This window comes from Monodelphis domestica, chromosome 4 (genome assembly GCF_027887165.1).
Source record: "Monodelphis domestica isolate mMonDom1 chromosome 4, mMonDom1.pri, whole genome shotgun sequence".
NCBI lineage: Eukaryota > Metazoa > Chordata > Mammalia > Didelphimorphia > Didelphidae > Monodelphis > Monodelphis domestica.
In genome coordinates, this window is record NC_077230.1 from 450570814 (window position 1) to 450589054 (window position 18241).

General features: G+C 39.3%; 1 protein-coding gene across 4 annotated transcripts in view; it reads left to right on the top strand.

The window, feature by feature from the left end:
* Positions 1–18241, top strand: part of LOC100617593 (zinc finger protein 665-like) — a 35872-nt gene that overhangs the window by 4476 nt on the left and 13155 nt on the right. For 2 of the 4 annotated variants that reach the window (XM_016422328.2, XM_007492193.3), the window contains exon 2: positions 7193–7355. The exons of 1 other annotated variant lie outside the window; for it this stretch is intronic. Coding sequence is in view for 2 of the 3 variants with exons in the window: in XM_007492193.3 (XP_007492255.1) it covers positions 7323–7355 (33 nt within the window). In the remaining variant the exon portion in view is untranslated. The remainder of the gene's footprint in view (positions 1–7192; positions 7356–18241) is intronic. One more of the 4 variants, XM_016422329.2, reaches the window with a different exon arrangement.

Below are 18241 nucleotides of genomic sequence, written 5' to 3' on the forward strand. Positions count from 1 at the left end.
GATCTGGGACTGCATTTTTTTTTTCATGATTTCCCTGGATATCCTTGATCTTTCGTTCTTCCAAATGAACTTTGTTATGGTTTTTTCTAATTCAGTAAAAAAGTTTTTTGGTAGTTCAATGGGTATGACACTAAATAAGTAAATTAATTTGAGTAGGATTGTCATTTTTATTAACTTAATTCATCCTACCTATGAGCAATCGATGTTTTTCCAATTGTTTAGATCTACTTTTAATTGGGTGGAGAGTGTTTTGTAGTTATGTTCATATAGTTCCTGTGTTTGTCTTGGCAGCTAGATTCCTAAGTATTTTATATTGTCTAGGGTGATTTTAAATGGAATTTCTCTTTCCAATTCTTGCTGCTGAGATGTGTTGGAGATACATAGAAATGCTGATGATTTATGTGGGTTTATTTTGTATCCTGCAAATTTGCTAAAGTTGTTAATTATTTCGACTAGCTTTTTTGTTGATTCTCTAGGATTCTTTAAGTAGACGATCTTATCTGCAAACAGTGATAGCTTGGTCTCCTCATTGCCAATTTTGATACCTTCAATTTCTTTTTCTTCTCTAATTGCTACCACTAGTGTTTCTAGTACAATGTTAAATAGTAAAGGTGATAATAGGCATCCTTGGTTCACTCCTGATCTTATTGGGAAGGCTTCTAGTTTATCCCCATTGCAGATGATATTAGCTGATTGTTTTAGATATATACTGTTTATTATTTTTAGGAAAGGCCCTACTATTCATATGCTTTCTAGTGTTTTAAATAGGAATGAGTGTTGTATTTTGTCAAAGGCTTTTTCTGCTTCTGTTGAGATAATTATGTGATTTTTGTTGGTTTGCTTGTTAATATGGTCAATTATGTGGATGGTTTTCCTAATATTCAACCATTCTTGCATTCCTGGTATGAATCCTACCTGGTCATAGTGGATAACCCTCATGATCACTTGCTGGAGTCTTTTTGCTAGAATTCTATTTAAGATTTTTTGCATCTATGTTCATTAAGGAGATTGGTCTGTAGTTTTTTTCTCTGTTTTTGACCTGCCTGGCTTTGGAATCAGTACCATATTTGTGTCATAAAAGGAATTTGGTAGAACTCCTTCTTTGCTTATTCTGTCAAATAGTTTGTACAATATTGGGGTTAGCTGTTCTTTGAATGTTTGATAGAATTAATTAGTGAATCCATCAGGCCCTGGGGATTTTTTCTTAGGGAGTTCTTTGATGGCTTGTTCAATTTCTTTTTCTGATATGGGGTTGTTTAGGTATTCTATTTCTTCCTCTATTAGTTTAGGCAATTTATATTTTTGTAAATATTCATCCATGTCACCTAGATTGCCATATTTATTGCTGTATAGTTGGGCATAATAATTTTTAATGATTGCCTTAATTTTCTCTTCATTAGAGGTGAGATCTCCCATTTCATCTTGGATACTGTCAATTTGGTTTTCTTCTTTCCTTTTTTAAATTAGATTGACCAGTACTTTGTCTATTTTATTTGTTTTTTTTCGAAGTACCAGCTTCTAGACTTGTTTATTAAATCAATAGTTCTTTGATTTTCAATGTTATTAATTTCTCCTTTGATTTTTTAGTATCTCTAATTTAGTTTTCATCTGAGGAATTTTAATTTGTTCACTTTCTAGTTTTTTAATTTGCATGCATGCCTAATTCATTGAACTTTGCTCTACCTAATTTGTTAATATATGAATTCAAGGACATAAATTTCCTCTTCAGTACTGCTTTGGCTGCATCCCATAGATTATGAAATGATGGCTCATCATTGTCATTTTCTTCAATGAAATTATTCTTTCTACGGTTTGTTCTTTAACCAATTTTGGAGAATTGTATTGTTTAATTTCCAATTAATTTTTGATTTCCTTCTCCATGTACTCTTACTAATTATTTTCATTGCATTGTGGTCTGAGAAGGTTGCATTTGTTATTTATGCTTTTTTGCAGTTTTTTGCAATGTTTTTATGCCCTAGTACATGGTCAGTCTTTGTGAATGTACCATATGCTACTGAAAAGAATGTGTATTCCTATTTGTCCCTATTTATTTTTCTCCACATATCTACTAACTCTAACTTTTCTAAGATTTCATTCACTTCTCTTATCTCTTTCTTATTTATTTTTTGGTTTGATTTATCTAGTTCTGATAAAGGAAGTTTCAGGTCTCCCACTAGTATAGTTTTTCTATCAATTTCAACCTTGAGCTCCACTAACTTCTCTTTTTAAAAATTTGGATGCTATGCCATTTGGTGCATACATGTTGAATACTGATATTCTTCATTGTCTATACTGCTTTTTAATGTAATTACCTTCCCTATATCTTTTATCTAGATCTATTTTTTACTTTGGCTTTATCAGATATCATGATTGTGACTCCTGCTTTCTTTTTATCAGTTGATGCCCAATAAGATGGAGCCCAATTTGGCTCCATCCTCTTATTTTTACCCTATGAGTATCTACCTTCCTCACCTGTGTTTCTTATAGACAGCATATGGTAGGGTTTTGGATCCTAATCCACTCTGGTATTCACTTGCATTTTATGAATGAGTTCATTCCATTCACATTCAGAATTATAATTACCAGCCGTGTATTTCCCAGCATTTTGATTTCCACTCCTAGTCCTGCCTTTCCTTCTTTCACTATTTCCTTCTACACCAGTGTTTTGTTTTTAATTGGTCCCCCTAATTGCCACCCTTATTTTACTTCCCTTTCTACCCCCCTTCCCTTCTTATTCCCCTCTTATTTTCTTTATGGTCTTTTAAAATGACCCTCCACCCTCTCCCTCCCTTATATTGCTTCCCTCCCCACCAGTCCATTTGTTACCCTTCTACTTCCCTATAGGGCACAAATTGATTCTCTGACCCAGTGTATTTAATTGTTCTTCCCTCTTTGAGTCAATTTCATTGCAAGTAAGAATTGAATATTTCCTATCGCTAACCTCTTTACCCTTCCAGTGTATTGATGTTCTTCCCTCCTCCCACCATTTGCTTCTTTGTGACATATAAATTGATCCCATTTTGTTTCTTTTCCCATTTCTTTTAGTATTAACCTCTTTTTTTAACTCTAGTTGTATATATATGTATACATACATATGTATACATACTTATGTCTTGTCATTTCATCCTATAGAGTGTCACCGTTCCCTCTAAGTATTATTCTTCTAGTTACCCAGGTGATAATTTTTAATAGTTATCAATATCCTCTTTTCTTGTTGGGATATATATAATTTTGACTTATTGGGTCCCTTAAGAAAAGTTTGTTTATTGTTTTGTTTTGTTTTTGTTTTTCCCCCTTAATTACCTTTTGATGATTTTCTTGAGTTCTGTGTTTGGACATCAAATTTTCTGTTCAGATCTGGTCTTTTCTTTAGAAATGCTTGGAATTCTTCTATTTTCTAAATGACCATAATTTCCCCTGTAAGAATATATAGTCAGTTTTGCTGGGTAGTTGATTCTTGATTGCAGACCTAGTTCATTTGCTTTCAGGAATATCATATTCCAAGCCTTTAGGTCCTTCAGTGTAGATGTAGCAAGTATGTTCTCCTCACTGTGGTTCCATGGTATCTGAATGACTTCTTCTTGGCAGCTTGTAATATCTTTTGTTTGGTCTGATAGTTCTTGAATTTGGCTATAACATTCCTGGGTATTGTGAGTGGTATTAAGTACAGGAGATAATCTGTGGATTCTCTCAATCTCCACTTTTCCCTCTTGTTCTAGAATATCAGGGCAGTTTTCTTTGATTTCTTCATCCAAAAATTGCCTGTTGATATCCTTTCACAGTTTGAGAAATGAGGCCTTTATCAGAGAAACTTGCTATAAAACTTTCCTCCAATTTCCTGCCCTCCTCATCTTCCTGAATTCTTGACTTTTTTATTCTTCTATCTGAATTTTGTCATTATGTTTTCTAAGTTTATAAAATAATTTTTTGAGGAAGCTAGGTATCTCAGTGGATAGAGAGCCAGGCCTAGAGGTGGGAGTTCAAAACTGACTTAATATCCTTCCTAGCTGTGTGACACTGGGCAAGTCACTTAACCCCTATTTCCTAGCCCTTATAGCTCGTCTGTCTTAGAATCAATACTATGTATATCATATTGATTCTGTAACAGAAGGAAAGGGTTTTTAAAAAAAGTAAAATAATTTTTTGGTAGTTTGATATGGCTCCGAGTCTATTAAGTTTGTGCCCTGAGATAGAGATTGGCAACCTAGGAAAAGACCAGAACAGAAGGAGGATTGATCCCAGTGCCATGAAATACTAACTTATGGAGGCCAGGGCTAGGGGTAGAGAGGATGGCAGGGATATAAGCATTAATTGTGTGTAAGTCTTGCCAAAGCAATTAACAGATTTATAATCAAGGCCTGGCTTGGGTTTCTTACAGGAAGGATAGGAGTGTTAGAGGGGAATTTAAATGTGACAATATTACCTTGATTTCCTCAGAGTCATCTTCTATGGCTTCCCTGGACAAAGGACACTGAGGAGTGGACAGTGAAATATCCCCCTTCATCTTGATGATGACAAGACCAGTGGATTTTAGCAATCCTACATGTGAAGAAGTAGCCCATAGAGATTCAAAGATGTCAGGTGTAATAATCATACCTTCCTCAGAGTCTATTGGGTACTCTGAACTGAAACAGATGACAGAGAGAAACCTCAAGGAGATGCAAAGTGAAACATTGGGGGAACAGGAAATAATGACCTGAGGTTTATGGAGGAGAACGTGGCCTAACAGTTTGACAGGAGAATTAGGTATAGGGAGAAAGGAATGTTTCACTGAGAGAGGACCATCAGTTATCATTCAAGAAGACAAGATAGGGATACTTTGAGGCTTTTCAAAGATCTCACCAACATTTAGAGATCCAATAGAAGCACAGTAAGAATTTAAGTCACACATCAAAATTGAATTAGAAAGTCTAATATCTAATAAGCACTCATAAATTATGTCACCAAGTTTAGCCTAGTATGGGGTTCACTGGTGTGGGGAAGGGTGGAGATTGGGATAGTTGGTGCAAGGATATCAGGATCCGGAAATAAATTACATGCTTTTTGATCATTCCTTGTTGATCTGGAAGCTTCCCCTGCCCAGGGTATTGGAAAACCCTTCTGGGGATATACTGCTATAGAATCCCATTGTTCCCTTAAGGGAACTTCCCCAACAGTGTGTGACCTTTCCTTATCTTGGAAGAATTTGAAATTGAGAGGGACTCTGACCTTCACAGCAGTCTTCTGTGAATAAGTCCCTATGTAAAAAGATGGGAGAATTCTGTGGAGTTCTTCTAAGATACTATCCTGGGAACTGAGAGAAGTGTTCTCTTGACTTCCTAGCTATCTCACCCAAAATGTCATGAGTGAATTATAATGTCTGAGGAATGTAATTTGTTAGCAAAGAATGCATATTAAACCAGATCCTGGGCCCCATTGCAGGCACAAAGGCCTAGAATTTAGATTTTGCCCAGATTTTAATACATTAAAATAAAACAAATAGGATACAAAATAGGATGTAGCATTAAGTAATTTGATTTTTTTGTTGGAGAAAGACGGGTCTTTCCAGTTTGGGAGGTGGAAAGTGAGTGGGTGGAATTTCCCCAAAATTAGGTAATTTAAAGGAACAAGTTTCAAAATGGAGATGTTTCAACTATGGAGTCAGTTTGGTTCTCACACCAGGATAGGTTAGGTGAAAGTCAGAGACCTTGGAGCTTATATTACCTCTTTCCCTGGAAGCTAACTTGCATGAGGAAAATCTAATTCGATCTGAACTAGGACCCTGACCCTGCTTCTGTTGGATAACTCTTCCATTGGGCTTCATTCTCCCCATCTGACCTCTTGGTGTGAGTGTCTTACAGAGTTACCAGGATCATGTTTCCCTCTCAGGCCTGACTCCTCAGCTATTCTCTCCTCTTACATCCCAAATATATTTGGGCAATATCTCCTGCTTTACCCCATCAACGGAGAGAGAGCTCTGATTCAGGGGTCATTGAGATTGGTTTCATCCTATTTGGGATAATAAATACCTACCTGCCTCTAAGGTCTCTATACGAGGATCAGTGAGGGGAGTGGAATAGAAGAGAAGGAATAAGAGAGGTGTGAGGAAGAGGTTATAACACCAGTGAGATTGGCAAACAAATGCAACGAAATGGAATGTCGAATGAACCGTCAATCAACGAGAGAGAAGAAAAATTCCCGGGGAGAATCTGAGGAGGAGATATGTATAAATGGACTTCATTCCTCAGAAGTCCTTGATATTTCCCAGAATTTCCTATAATCTCTCCTGTGTCTCTATGTTGGCGAGATCACATTATTGGTATTTAACTGGCAGTAATGCCTCCCACGCTCTCTTCTTGCATGATGTAGCATGAGCAATGATGGTGGTAAGGCGGGGAAAATTTGAAATGGCTAACCAGCCATGCGCACGTGGTTTTTATTTTGTATCCTCTTTATTCCTTGATTTATAATGATTTTTAATAAATCTCTTAAATATATTTTTATTATTAGAGATATAAAGTTAATTTTTACAGAAGACAGTTGGAAAGCCAGCTGCTGAAGAAAATCACTTCTGCCCTGGGAGACTGGGGAAGAAGGCTGATAGACAGGTTTGCTCTGAATTCCTGACTATTCATTGACTCAATATTGAAAAGAGTAGAGCTTAACTTTGAAGAACAGCTTAGCTCTGAAGAGCCTTTTCAGTTCATCAACAATATCCCTCAGACAATTAATGTCATTTCTCCTGTATTGAATTTCATAGGAAGTTAGGGAGACCTGATATTCCTTCTTTCCTTCCCTCCCACCTCCCTAAATTCCCATATTCAAGAAAAAACCCTTTTTTCAGAAAAGAACTATAGTGTGAGATTAGTCTTTTGAAACTGCTAATAATTTACCATCTGAGGAGAGCTGTTATGTTAGGATCAACTATGAGAGGAACAGGAAGTGAGGTGGGAGGGAAGGAGTACAGATCCTGGCCTTCCCTCTGTCTTATTTCCTGGTGATATTGCTCCAACTCACATCTTCTACCATAAATATCTTAAAAGGAGCATCTATTACAAAGGGTAGAAATTAGTCTTTTGAGTTCATACCATTTTTGTTTCCAAGCCTTATTCTACCTTATGCCTTCCTCTTCTGGTTGAAATTTTTTCCCTAAGGGCAGTGTTAAGAACTTTATAACTCTTTTTGGGATCTCTTCCTCTATAAATCCTTATAGGCTAGCCCCCAGCCCTTTGCCCAGGAAGTGAAGAGAAAGGCATCTGCTCCTCTTTGATCCTTCTCCTTTCCCATCTCAGCCTGAAGAGGATCAAGACCTGGCCAAAACTGAGAGCCTGGAGTCAGACAGAATGGCTCTTGGAATCCAAAGACCCCCATGGCAGGTAAGTGCAGTATAGCCATAGACTTGACCAACATCTACAAATATGGGGGGACTTCCATAGATACAGATGACTGTCTATGAAGGTGCCAGTCTCTTTTCTAATCCTAGGATTTTTTCTTTAAAAAATGCATATAAAATAGAATGTGGTAGTAATAACACTACCCTGCTTTCATTTGTATTTTGAACTATTTTACTAGCTCCTTTCCATTTCTAGCAATAATTTCCTTTTCAAATTGCTATCTTGTTTTTGATTTTCAAGTTCTCCCTTATACCCCTTATACCTAACTCTCAGAGAAAACCACTTTTTTTTCCATTAATCTCTATTAGGTGTAATGTCTTTGCTCCCTTTTTGCATTCCTAACGCATACACAAACACAAAGACACTACTTCTTTCGTTCCCTTCCTTTGTATCTTTTTTTCAAAGCTCTTCCCCAGCTATTTTCCTTTGCAATGGTATAGTCAGAGCAAAATGTGCCCCTGGTCCATTTACTATGCCTCAGTTCCCATAAATCTTCCCAGGTTTCTCTGAACCTTCTTCTTTGCCATTTCTTAGGTCAATACAGTAAGCATTTAGAAAGTGGTTACTTTGTGCCAGACACTGTTAAAACTTGAGTGGATACAAAGGAAGGAAGAACAAGTCTCTGCCTTCAAGGAACTCATAGACTAATATGGGAGACAACTTGTAAGCAACTGTGTCTAAACGAGCCATATAGAGTGGAGATAGGAGAGGAAGGATCTAGCAGTTTCAGGAACTAGAAACAGTTCTTATCTTTTTAGAAGGTGAGATTTGAACTAGGACTTGAAGGAAACCAGGAAATGGAGGTGAGGAAGATGAACATTTCATATGGGAGAGCTAGCCATTAGAAAAGTGCAGGCTTAGAAAATGGAGGGTCTCAACCAAATAATAGTCAGGGGACAAGCCTCACTGGGTCAGAGAGGAAGGGGAAGAGGGAATAAGGTGTAAGTAGCCTGAAAAGGTGGTTGGACTTAGTTATATGGCACCTTCCATATTCCATGTGACTTAGAAATAATATCGTATTTGTTCCAATTAGTAGAATTTTCAAGGTCCTTGCTAGCCACAGTCAAAGAAGCAGCACAGGGCATAGCTAGCTGATATACTCCATATACTTTTTCAACTCAGAACTCTGACAGACACCATCTGAAGGGAATAGGTATGAGTCATTTCCAAAGATTATGCAAACACCCACCCACACTGAACTATTTGATCTAGAAACAATATAAATGAGTTTTCAGTAAGATCTTAAATGCCCTCCAGGGCATTAGATGGGAAAGGTAGAGAAAACATACATTATTTTAAAAAGAAATGAGGGGACAGCTTGGTGGCTCAATGGATTGAGAGATGTGGAGTCCTTGGTTCAAATCTAGCTGCAGACACTTCCTAGCTGTGTGACTGTGAGCAAGTCACTTAATCCCCATTGCCTAATCCTTACTGCTCTTCTGCCTTCGAACCAGTACACAGTATTGATTTTCTAAGATGGAAGGTAAGGATTTTTTTTAAAATTAAGATGCTTAAACTGTTAAAAGGCTTTTAACATATGTTGCTGTTAGAACCAGACCCAAGAAAACTTACAATTTTATTATCAATCAGTTATTTCACATTTAATAAACCACTACTTGACTCTCTTATGGGATTAAGAGAAGAGGATGATTTTCTGGTATTCTTCCAAGTCCTGTGAGTTTTATAAAAAGGGGAAGAGAGGTATTGAAGGAGATATTCAGTACCTATCAAAAAGTCAGGCTTTAAGTGTAAAGATATAATAACAGAAAATATTCAGTGAATTATATCTTCCCAAATCCTTTTCAGACAATCTTATTTAGACAGTTTTATTTGTTTATTACTTGGACAATTTTATTTCACAGCTGAGGAAACTGAGACAAACAGTGCTTAAGTAAGTTACCTAGAATCATATGTGGGTGTTCAGGGATATATATAGTACTTCTGGTGTGAGGACTTGCTAAGCCCTTTTCAGGGTTGCTTATCTTGCTTTCATGTCCACCTTTCACCCAATTTTCACCTGTGGCTCCAAGAAGCTATAGTATGCACAGGGAAACCATTTTGGCTGATGGGCTAAACCAGATTGAGGGTAGCCAGCAAGCTTCAAAACATATAGATGAATTAGGGGAATGTCTGCCCTCAGTATATGAAGATTTCCCTCAGTGGAATGGTTGGATGAGAACAATTCATTCCAATGGCTATTTAGGAGGCAGGTGCTATGGAGAGCTTAGAGGCTGATCAGATATGAAAGACTCCAAAGTAATCCACTTCGTACTAGGCTGATGGGAAGTACAAACAACAGAAAAAAGTTTCTGAGGCTTTAGTGTTGGTTCTTGTTTAATATCCTTTTCCTGTTCTGGCTAAATAGATTCACTTTTTAAACTGTTGATCAATTCCTGGATTGTCTGATAATGTTGAATTTAAATGAACTTTGAGGCATTAAGTTTCACACCTTGATTTTTGATTGCTAGGGCCTGGGAGGATGGGTTTGCCTTTAATACTAATAGGGAAGGTAGGAAGGTTGGGGAGCTTTAGTTCCCTTTTGGACATGTTGAATTTAAGTTATCTATTAGGCATCCATTTGAGATGTGTGGATCAGCCTAGTCCACAAAACAGCAGGGGAACTGATGAATGTAGCTGAACAGAACAATTGCATACCTCCCCTGAGCAAGCCAACAGGGCCACCTCTTCAACAAACACATTGTGAGAAACAAAGACAGCTGGACCCCAAGAACCAGGGAAGAATACTCTGAAAGTTTGAAGCAATGTGCCCTCTACCCCAGTAACAGAGAAGAACCTCAATGGATAGATAAAATAATGGGGAGGGGGGAACTAGAAAAAAAGAGCAGACAGAAAAAAGCAAATCTTGACCTTAGAAAGCTACTTTAGTGATAGAAAAGACCAAAATACAAATTCAGAAGAGAACAATGTCATAAAGGATACATGTGCAGCCTCAAAAGAAAGTATGAAATGTCAGGTCCAAAAGAATCCCTGGAAGAAGTTGAAAAGAAGTTAAAAACAAAAAGAGAATTGATAGAAAAACTCAACAGCTGGGGAGAAAATACACTGAAGAAAAAAACATCCTAAAAACTAGAATGGGCTAAAAGGAAAGGGACACATAATAATACCTTGAAGAAAACAACTCCCTAAGGAATAGAATGTACCAAATGGAAGTGGAAGCAAAAAAAAAAACATTGAAGAAAACAACTCTTTGGAGAGTGGGATCGGCTAAATGGAAAAAGGAACAAAAAATTAAGAGAAAAAAATAACTTCCTAAAAATTGGAATGGACAAATGGAGGCTGGTGAAACCATGAGAAATCAAGAAACAATAAGAGAAGATCAAGGAAATGAAAAAAAATTAACTCTAAAATACCTCTCTGGAAAAATGACTGACCTGGAGAATGGATCCAGAAGAAATAATCTAAGAATCATTGGAATACCTGAAGGCCATGATCACAAAAAAAAAAAAAAAGCCTGGACATCATATTACAAAAAATCATCAGGAAAAACTACCCTGATATCCTTGAATAAGAAGGAAAGATGGAAATTGGGAGAATCAGTGGACGGTTCCTGAAAGGGCCTCCCAAAATAAAATACCCTAGGACTATTGTGTTCAGGTTCCAGAACTCCCAGGCCAAGGGAAAAGTACTACAAACAGCCAGAAAGAAGGAATTAAGATGTCATGGAGCCACATTCAGTATTACAAATGACCTAGTACCTTCTACATTAAAGGACCAAAGGGCATAGAATATAATATTCCAAAAGGCAAGAGATTTAGGCCTACAACCTAGAATTAATTACATGCCTATCAAAACCGAGCAAATTCTTCAGGGGAAAAATAGACGTTTAATAAAACAGAGGAATTTCAGATCTTCCTCACCAAAAAAACCAGAGCTGAGAAGAAAATTTGATGAGTGATTTGACACTCAGGAGAAGCATAAAAAGACAAAGTGAAAACTTAAGGGTTTTGATAAAATTGAGTACATTCCATACCTGGGTAGGTGATAATTGAAATAATGAAATTATCTATGATTCTTGAGAAAGATAAGGTACTTAGGGTATGCAAAATACCTAAATTACCTAAGCTACTTAGTAGTAGTCACTCGGTGACTGAGAATGACAATTGTCTTTGTGTGTTTTCATCTACGGTGTACCCTCATATGGCTTTGAAGTCCAAAGACTGACGTGCAAAGTTTGTGGCAGATGGGGCATGGGACGCCAGTTGTTATGGGAGGTGCGGTTGTGGCCTGGTGTCGGCGTTCACGCACAGCGCCGAGACGTCGACGTCGTTCATCTTCAAAGGTGGTGGCGGCATGGTTAATATGGGTTTGCCAGCTGCTTCTGACAGAGGCAGCAAGTTCTAGTTGCTTTGGTGTAATGCCAGCCCACTTCAAGTTTGACTTTAGCTGATCCTTGAATCTTTTCTTTGGTGGACCTTGTTTCCTGAGTACAGCTGACAGTTCACCACAGAATACCTGTCTTGGTATTCACTGTGGGTCCATGTGGATGACGTGTCCAGACCATTGTAGCTGGGTTTTGAGGACCATGACTTCGATGCTGGTGGAGTTGGCTCTGTCGAGGACTTCCTGGTTGGTGATTCTGTCCTGTCATCGGATCTTCATGATTGACCAGAGAGAGCGTTGGTGGAATTGCTCCAGCTGTTTCATGTGCTTCCGGTACAGTGTCCATGTCTCACAACTGTACAGGAGCGAGCTGAGGACCACTGCGTTGTACACTTTGAGCTTCGTTGCAGTGCTTACACCGCTGTGTTGGAGAACTTTGCAGCGCAGCTGCCCAAATACCTGACTGGCCTTTTGGATCCTGGCATTGATCTCGTGGTCTAGGGACCCGCCATTGGTGATGGTGCTGCCCAGGTACTTGAAAGTGTTGGCGTTAGAAAGCTGCATGCCGTCGATTGTAATGCACGGCAGGTTCGTTGGCCTCCCTGGTGCAGGTTGGAACAGCACCTCTGTTTTGCTGAGGCTGATAGTCAGGCCAAACAGTTTTGTTGCTGTAGAGAATCTGTCCAAAATGGTTTGAAGATGATTTTCTTGGTGGGCCATGAGAGCAGTCATCTGAGAAGAGAGCTTCCAGGATGAGTCTCTCTATTGTCTTTTTGCAGTCAGGCGGCAAAGGTTGAATACTGAGCCATCCAGTTGGTATATGATGTAGATGCCCAGATTTAGATCCATCACAGCATGTCGTAATACTTGGGTGAAGGATAGGTTGAATAGCACCGGAGCAAGGATGCAGCCTTGTTTCATACCATTGGAGATGTTGAAGCGATCGGAAGTCTCTCCACCAGATAGGACTTCCCCTGTCATGTTGACATGAAAGAGCTGGATCAGTTTGACGAATTTTGCTGGGCAACGGAGCTTGCTAAGGATCACCCACAATGCGTCCCTGTTCAATGTGTTGAATGCCTTCGTCAGGTCTATGAAGACAATGTAGAGACTCAGGTTCTGCTCAAGGCATTTTTCCTGCATTTGCCTCACTGTGAAGACCATGTTGATGGTGCTGCGATCTGGTTGGAAGCCACATTGTGATTCAGGCAGGTTCTGCTCTGAAACAGATGACAGGAGTCTGTTGAGTATAACACGGGCGAGGATCTTTCCAGCAGTGGAGAGTAGTGAGATGCCTCTGTAGTTGTCACAGGCTGCTCATGCACCTTTGTTCTTGTATAGGGCTACGATGGAGGCATCTCTGAGTTCTGGGGGCATGTCTTCCTCTTCCCATATGTTGGTCAGCACTATGTGGAATGCCTGAAGCACCTTTCCATTTAAGGCCTTGTACATCTCAGTTGGGATCCCGTCTTTACCGGGTGCCTTGCCTGCACTCATTTGTTTAATGGCTTTTTAGACTTCCTCTATTGAAGGAGGCATGTCAAGTTGTTCAATGGTGCGGTTTTGGGGGGATCTGGTCAAGGGCGCTTTGGTTGAAGAAGTTCAGTTGAGAAGCTGACTGAAGTGTTCTTTCCACCTGTTGCTGATGCCTTTTTTATCTTTTATGAGAGTATCACCATCAGAGGATAGCAAGGGAGTGGTGGTGGGTTTTAATGGCCCATAGACAGTCTTGAGGGCACTGAAAAATTGTTTGTAGTTTTTCATATCAGCAAAGGGCTGGATTTCTTCTGCCTTTTTTCCCCCACCATCGGTCTTGCATTTTCCTGATCTCACACTGCACCGTGGCTTGGAGAGACTTGAATCTGTTCTTTTTAGGAGCAGAGTTTGGGTTATTTTGCCACTCCATAAAGGCTTTGTTCTTTTTGCTCAATAGGTCTTCAATAGCAGTATTGTTCTTGTCAAACCAGTCCTAGTGGTTGGGTTGTTTGGGGCCTAATACTGCCTTTGATGTTTCCATCACCATGTCTCTGAACTGGTTCCATTTCTCGGTTGAGCTTCCAGTGAGTGGTCCCTTGACAGACAGCTTGTCATCTAGGCAGGACTGGAATGTTTGCAAATAAGATGGATCTCTAAGACAACTCACGTTGTAAAATGCGCGAACTGTCTGGGCGCATTTTGGATTGCGAGGGGGCAATGTGCATTTGAAGAGTTGCTCTAACTAATTGGTAGTCTGTCCAGCATTCAGCTCCTCTTATGACTCTGGTGATCTGTACATCCTGGATGTCTCGCCAGCATACAATGATGTAGTCAATGAGATGCCACTGTTTTGATTGTGGGTGCATCCACATTGTTTTATATTTGTTCGCCATTCTGAACACAGTGATCATGATGGTGAGTTCGAACTTTGAGCATTTGCTGAGTAGCAATAGGCCGTTGTTGTTCATTTTGCCCACGCCGTGTTTGGCGAGCACTCCTTTCCATCTTTCATGGTCCTGGCCAATGTGGGCGTTGAAGTCTCCTAGTAGTATCAGCTTGTCATTTGTGGGCACTGAGTGCAGGACAGCAGTCAGGTCAGAGTAGAACTGCTCGATGGTCTCCTCTATGCTGGTCAGTGTAGGGGCATATGCGCTGATGATTGTGGCATAACAGTGTTTTCTGAGAGGCAAATGGATCTTCATGAGCCTCTCGCTGATGCCCACAGGCAAGTCTGGCAGCTGTTTGAGCAAACTGGTTTTGATAGCCAGGCCAACACCGTGGATTCTGTCTTCATTTGTGGCTCTACCTTTCCAGAAGAAGGTGTATCCAGTGGTGGGTTCGCTGAGTGATCCCTCTTCTGATAAGTGTGTTTTGCTTAATGCTGCGATGTCGATGTTATATCATGCCAGTTCTTTACCGATTAGAGCTGTTCTTCTCTCAGGTCTTGGGATATTCTCTCTGTCAAGTAATGTCCTGATGTTCCATGTGGCATGTAGGAGTTTCTTTGTATTTTTGTTTTCTTTGATTTTGACCACTTAAAGGGATGACCCGCCAGCCGCGGTGTGCTGACTGGGTGTTTGTAGGGCAGGCAATGTTTGGGACACCTTTTCTAGTCCCCTCCCCTGATTAGGGTGAGCAGTGCTGTCCTAGAGAGGGCTGCTCAGTTGCCCAGGATGCTGCCGAACGTCCCTGCTGCCCACAGGGCCGAGCGACCACTGGTCCGTGGGCCGCCTATGTGCAGGATCGTGACTACAACTGCCAGTGGTCACCTCCACCTGTTGCGTCGCCACTCCCCCATCGCCGCAGGTCTTGAAGAGGGTGGATGGGGTTAGGATAGATGAGTGTGCACAAAGATACTTGTGCGTGAAAGAGATTTAAGTGGAAAAGTCGATGCACAGAGACAGTCCCACTCTCTCGGCTTTGGAAGCCTGGGTCCAGTGGTACAAAAAGTCGTTACACCTGGAGACTTCCTCAGCTGTATTGGATGGCTGTGTTGTCTTTTGTAGTCCAACACGCCCTAAGCACTCCACAGTGCTTTGCTGTATCGCCATCTCAGCCGTCGAACCTTCATATTGGTTTCTTCTGCCTGTTCCGCCGAAACAGTCTTCACATGCTGGGTGAGCAAAGCCCTGGTTCACCAGGGGTCGATGATCCAATGTCTACCCTCACAAAGTTTAGCTGGCCTGTCGAAGCCGTTGCAGGGGGTGTGGCTGCTACAGCATGCTAGCAACTACTAGGAGCCACAAGTGAGAGCTGGGTGTCAGGTGGGGGTCAGAGGCTGGAGAGCTGCCCTAAGAGGGCACGACAAGCCCTCCATCCCAGAGATACTATCCCTCCTTGAAAACCCCATACACCCCTAAGCTACTTATGAACTTTATTACTATTAAGGCAATGGAAAGGAGTATATAGGAAAGAAGTAAAGAAGCTAAATAAGATGGGCTAATGTGGAAAAAAAGAGGGATGGGAAAGAGGAAAATATAAGAAGAAGAAAACAGGAGAGATAGGTGAGGTTAAATTACCTTTCTTTAAGAGGAGCATAAGAGACAAATATAGTGGAAGAGAAGATGGGGGGAAGGGTGGATTCTTGAACCCTATGCTCATTGGAACTAGCTCTAAATGGGAAGAACACCCACACTCGGTCAGTTATAGTTTATATAGACTATATACATATACACATATATATATAGTATATAGTTATGCTTTAATGGAGTAGGAGGGTGGGGAGAATTAAAGGGGGGGATGGACAAAAAGGAGGGTAAATTGGGGGGGGGTTATTGAAATCAAAACATCTGTGAAGAGGGAAAGGCCAAAAGTAGAGAAGAGTAAATAAAGAAAATACGATGGAGGGAAATACAATACAATTATTAAACATAACTATGAAGGCAAATGGAATTAATTCACCCATAAAATGGAAACGGATAGGAGAGTGGATTAAAAAACCAGAGTCCCACAATATACTGTCTACAGGAAACACATTTAAAGCAAGGAGATACACACTGAATAAAAGGGGCTGGAGTAGAATCTATGCCTCAGCGAAAGTAAAAAAAGCAGGAGTAGCAATCATAATGTCAGACAAAGAAAAAATAAAAATTGATCTATTCAAAAGAGATAAGGAAGGAAATTACATCATGATAAAAAGCATTACAGATAATGAAACAATATCAAACATATATGTACCAAATGGCATGAGATCCAGATTCCTAAAAGAAAAGTTATATTAGTTACAGGAAGAAATAGTAAAATGTTACTAGTGGCAGACTTGAACCATCTCCTATAAGAATTAGATTAATCCAACCAAAAAATAAAGAAGTTAAGGTAATAAGTAAAATTTAGAAAATTTTGATTTGGCACTTATTTCTCAGGGATACATGGCACCTTCACAAAAATTGAGCACATAATAGGGCATAAAAATTCTTTTTAGAACATAATGCAATTAAAATTAAATTCAACAAAGGTCAGCAGAAAGACTGAAAATTAATTGGAAACTAAATAACCTTATCCTAAAAAATGAATGGGTCAAAGAACAAGTCAATGAAACAATCAACAATTTAATTAAAGAAAATGACAGAGACAACCTAGTAAAATTTATGGGTTATAAAGAGATAACTAGGGGGAAATTCATGTTTATAAATGTTTATATCAATAAAATAGAAAAAGTAAATTTGTGAATTGAGAGTGAAGGATATATGTGGGAAGTTTGAGAAGAAGGAGGTTTGCAATAGTTTCTGTTGTGAATTAGAGAATTAATTAGATATGAATTATGAACCAACAAAAGTATTGCCTTCCTATAGTGAGAGCCCAAACTATGAATAAATACCATGCAAGAAAGAATTGTGACTTAAAAGTTACAAAGGAAAGCTTTGTAAATTCTTGGGACTCAAAAATTGGAAAAAGACCAACAAATTCCTTATTTATTCAGGAATTAAATAATTTAGGAATAAAGTTAAAAGGCAAATATGGATTTCCAAAAAGCATAAATTGTACCTGTTGCAGACAAAATTGAAATTATGAAAGTGAAAGAACAATATTATTGTGAATCTTAAAATTTCTCAGCTTTCACTATCAATCACAATTGCTTGGGAGATGAATAACAAAACATTTTCGTATCTAAGTGCAAAGTTAAAAGGTGACTTAAAGCAGACCAGGTTGGGGGTTTTCCTCAATTTACAAATTCTGTTTTTCTTATGTTACTTTGAAGTGCCTAGCAATGCTGCCTTGTTTCTGTTCATCAACAAATTCATTGGAGTGTGATAACTGTAAGGAAAGATTTATTATACTGCTCAAGTATGTGGTCAGTGTTTATTGTGGGGCCTTGAAGTGTATCTATGCTTGAATGAGAGAAAGGAGGAGTAATGGGTAGTGATCTTTATATTTTAATTCTATGAATGCAATCTTTTGGGGGGTAATAATCTAGGGGGATTAAAGTGGGATATATGTGTATTGGTCCTATAAGTCTTTGCTCTCATATTATTTCTCCTGTATTAGGGAGGAAACAATAATCTTGCCAAGTCCATTAGTTAGGAAAGTTGGAGAGAGAGAAGTCACTGGGGGGGGGGGTCAGTGGGGGGCCGTGTTCTTGGGGGGCTGCCTTTTAGTTCCCAGCTCCCAAACTGTAACCTTGTCAGCCAGTGGGGGGTTTGTTGGCTCCCCGCATATATCCATTTCTTGATTTGGCCAGAATCATAACCAATATGGTGATATATGAATCTTCATGGCCCTTTCAAATGACCAGGGACCCAGATGCTGAATTGGGAGCTTAATAAATAGTTTTAAGAGCTCATTCTTCAGTTCTTCTCTTGAACATCACAAGACATTTCTATTTGGTGGATAAATAATTATGAGGTGATCTATCAAACCATCTACCTCTTCCCATCTCCATTAGGAACATATGAGGGATTTGTCATAGACACAGGAAAAAAATCCTCCCATTCATTTATTAATCAAATTCAATTAAAAAGGAAGACATTCTTTGGTACCCCAAAGAAAATGCACGGTAATTCTCCCAAGTGTACAGGACTTAATATATAAGACTTTCTATTCTAGAGCATTGA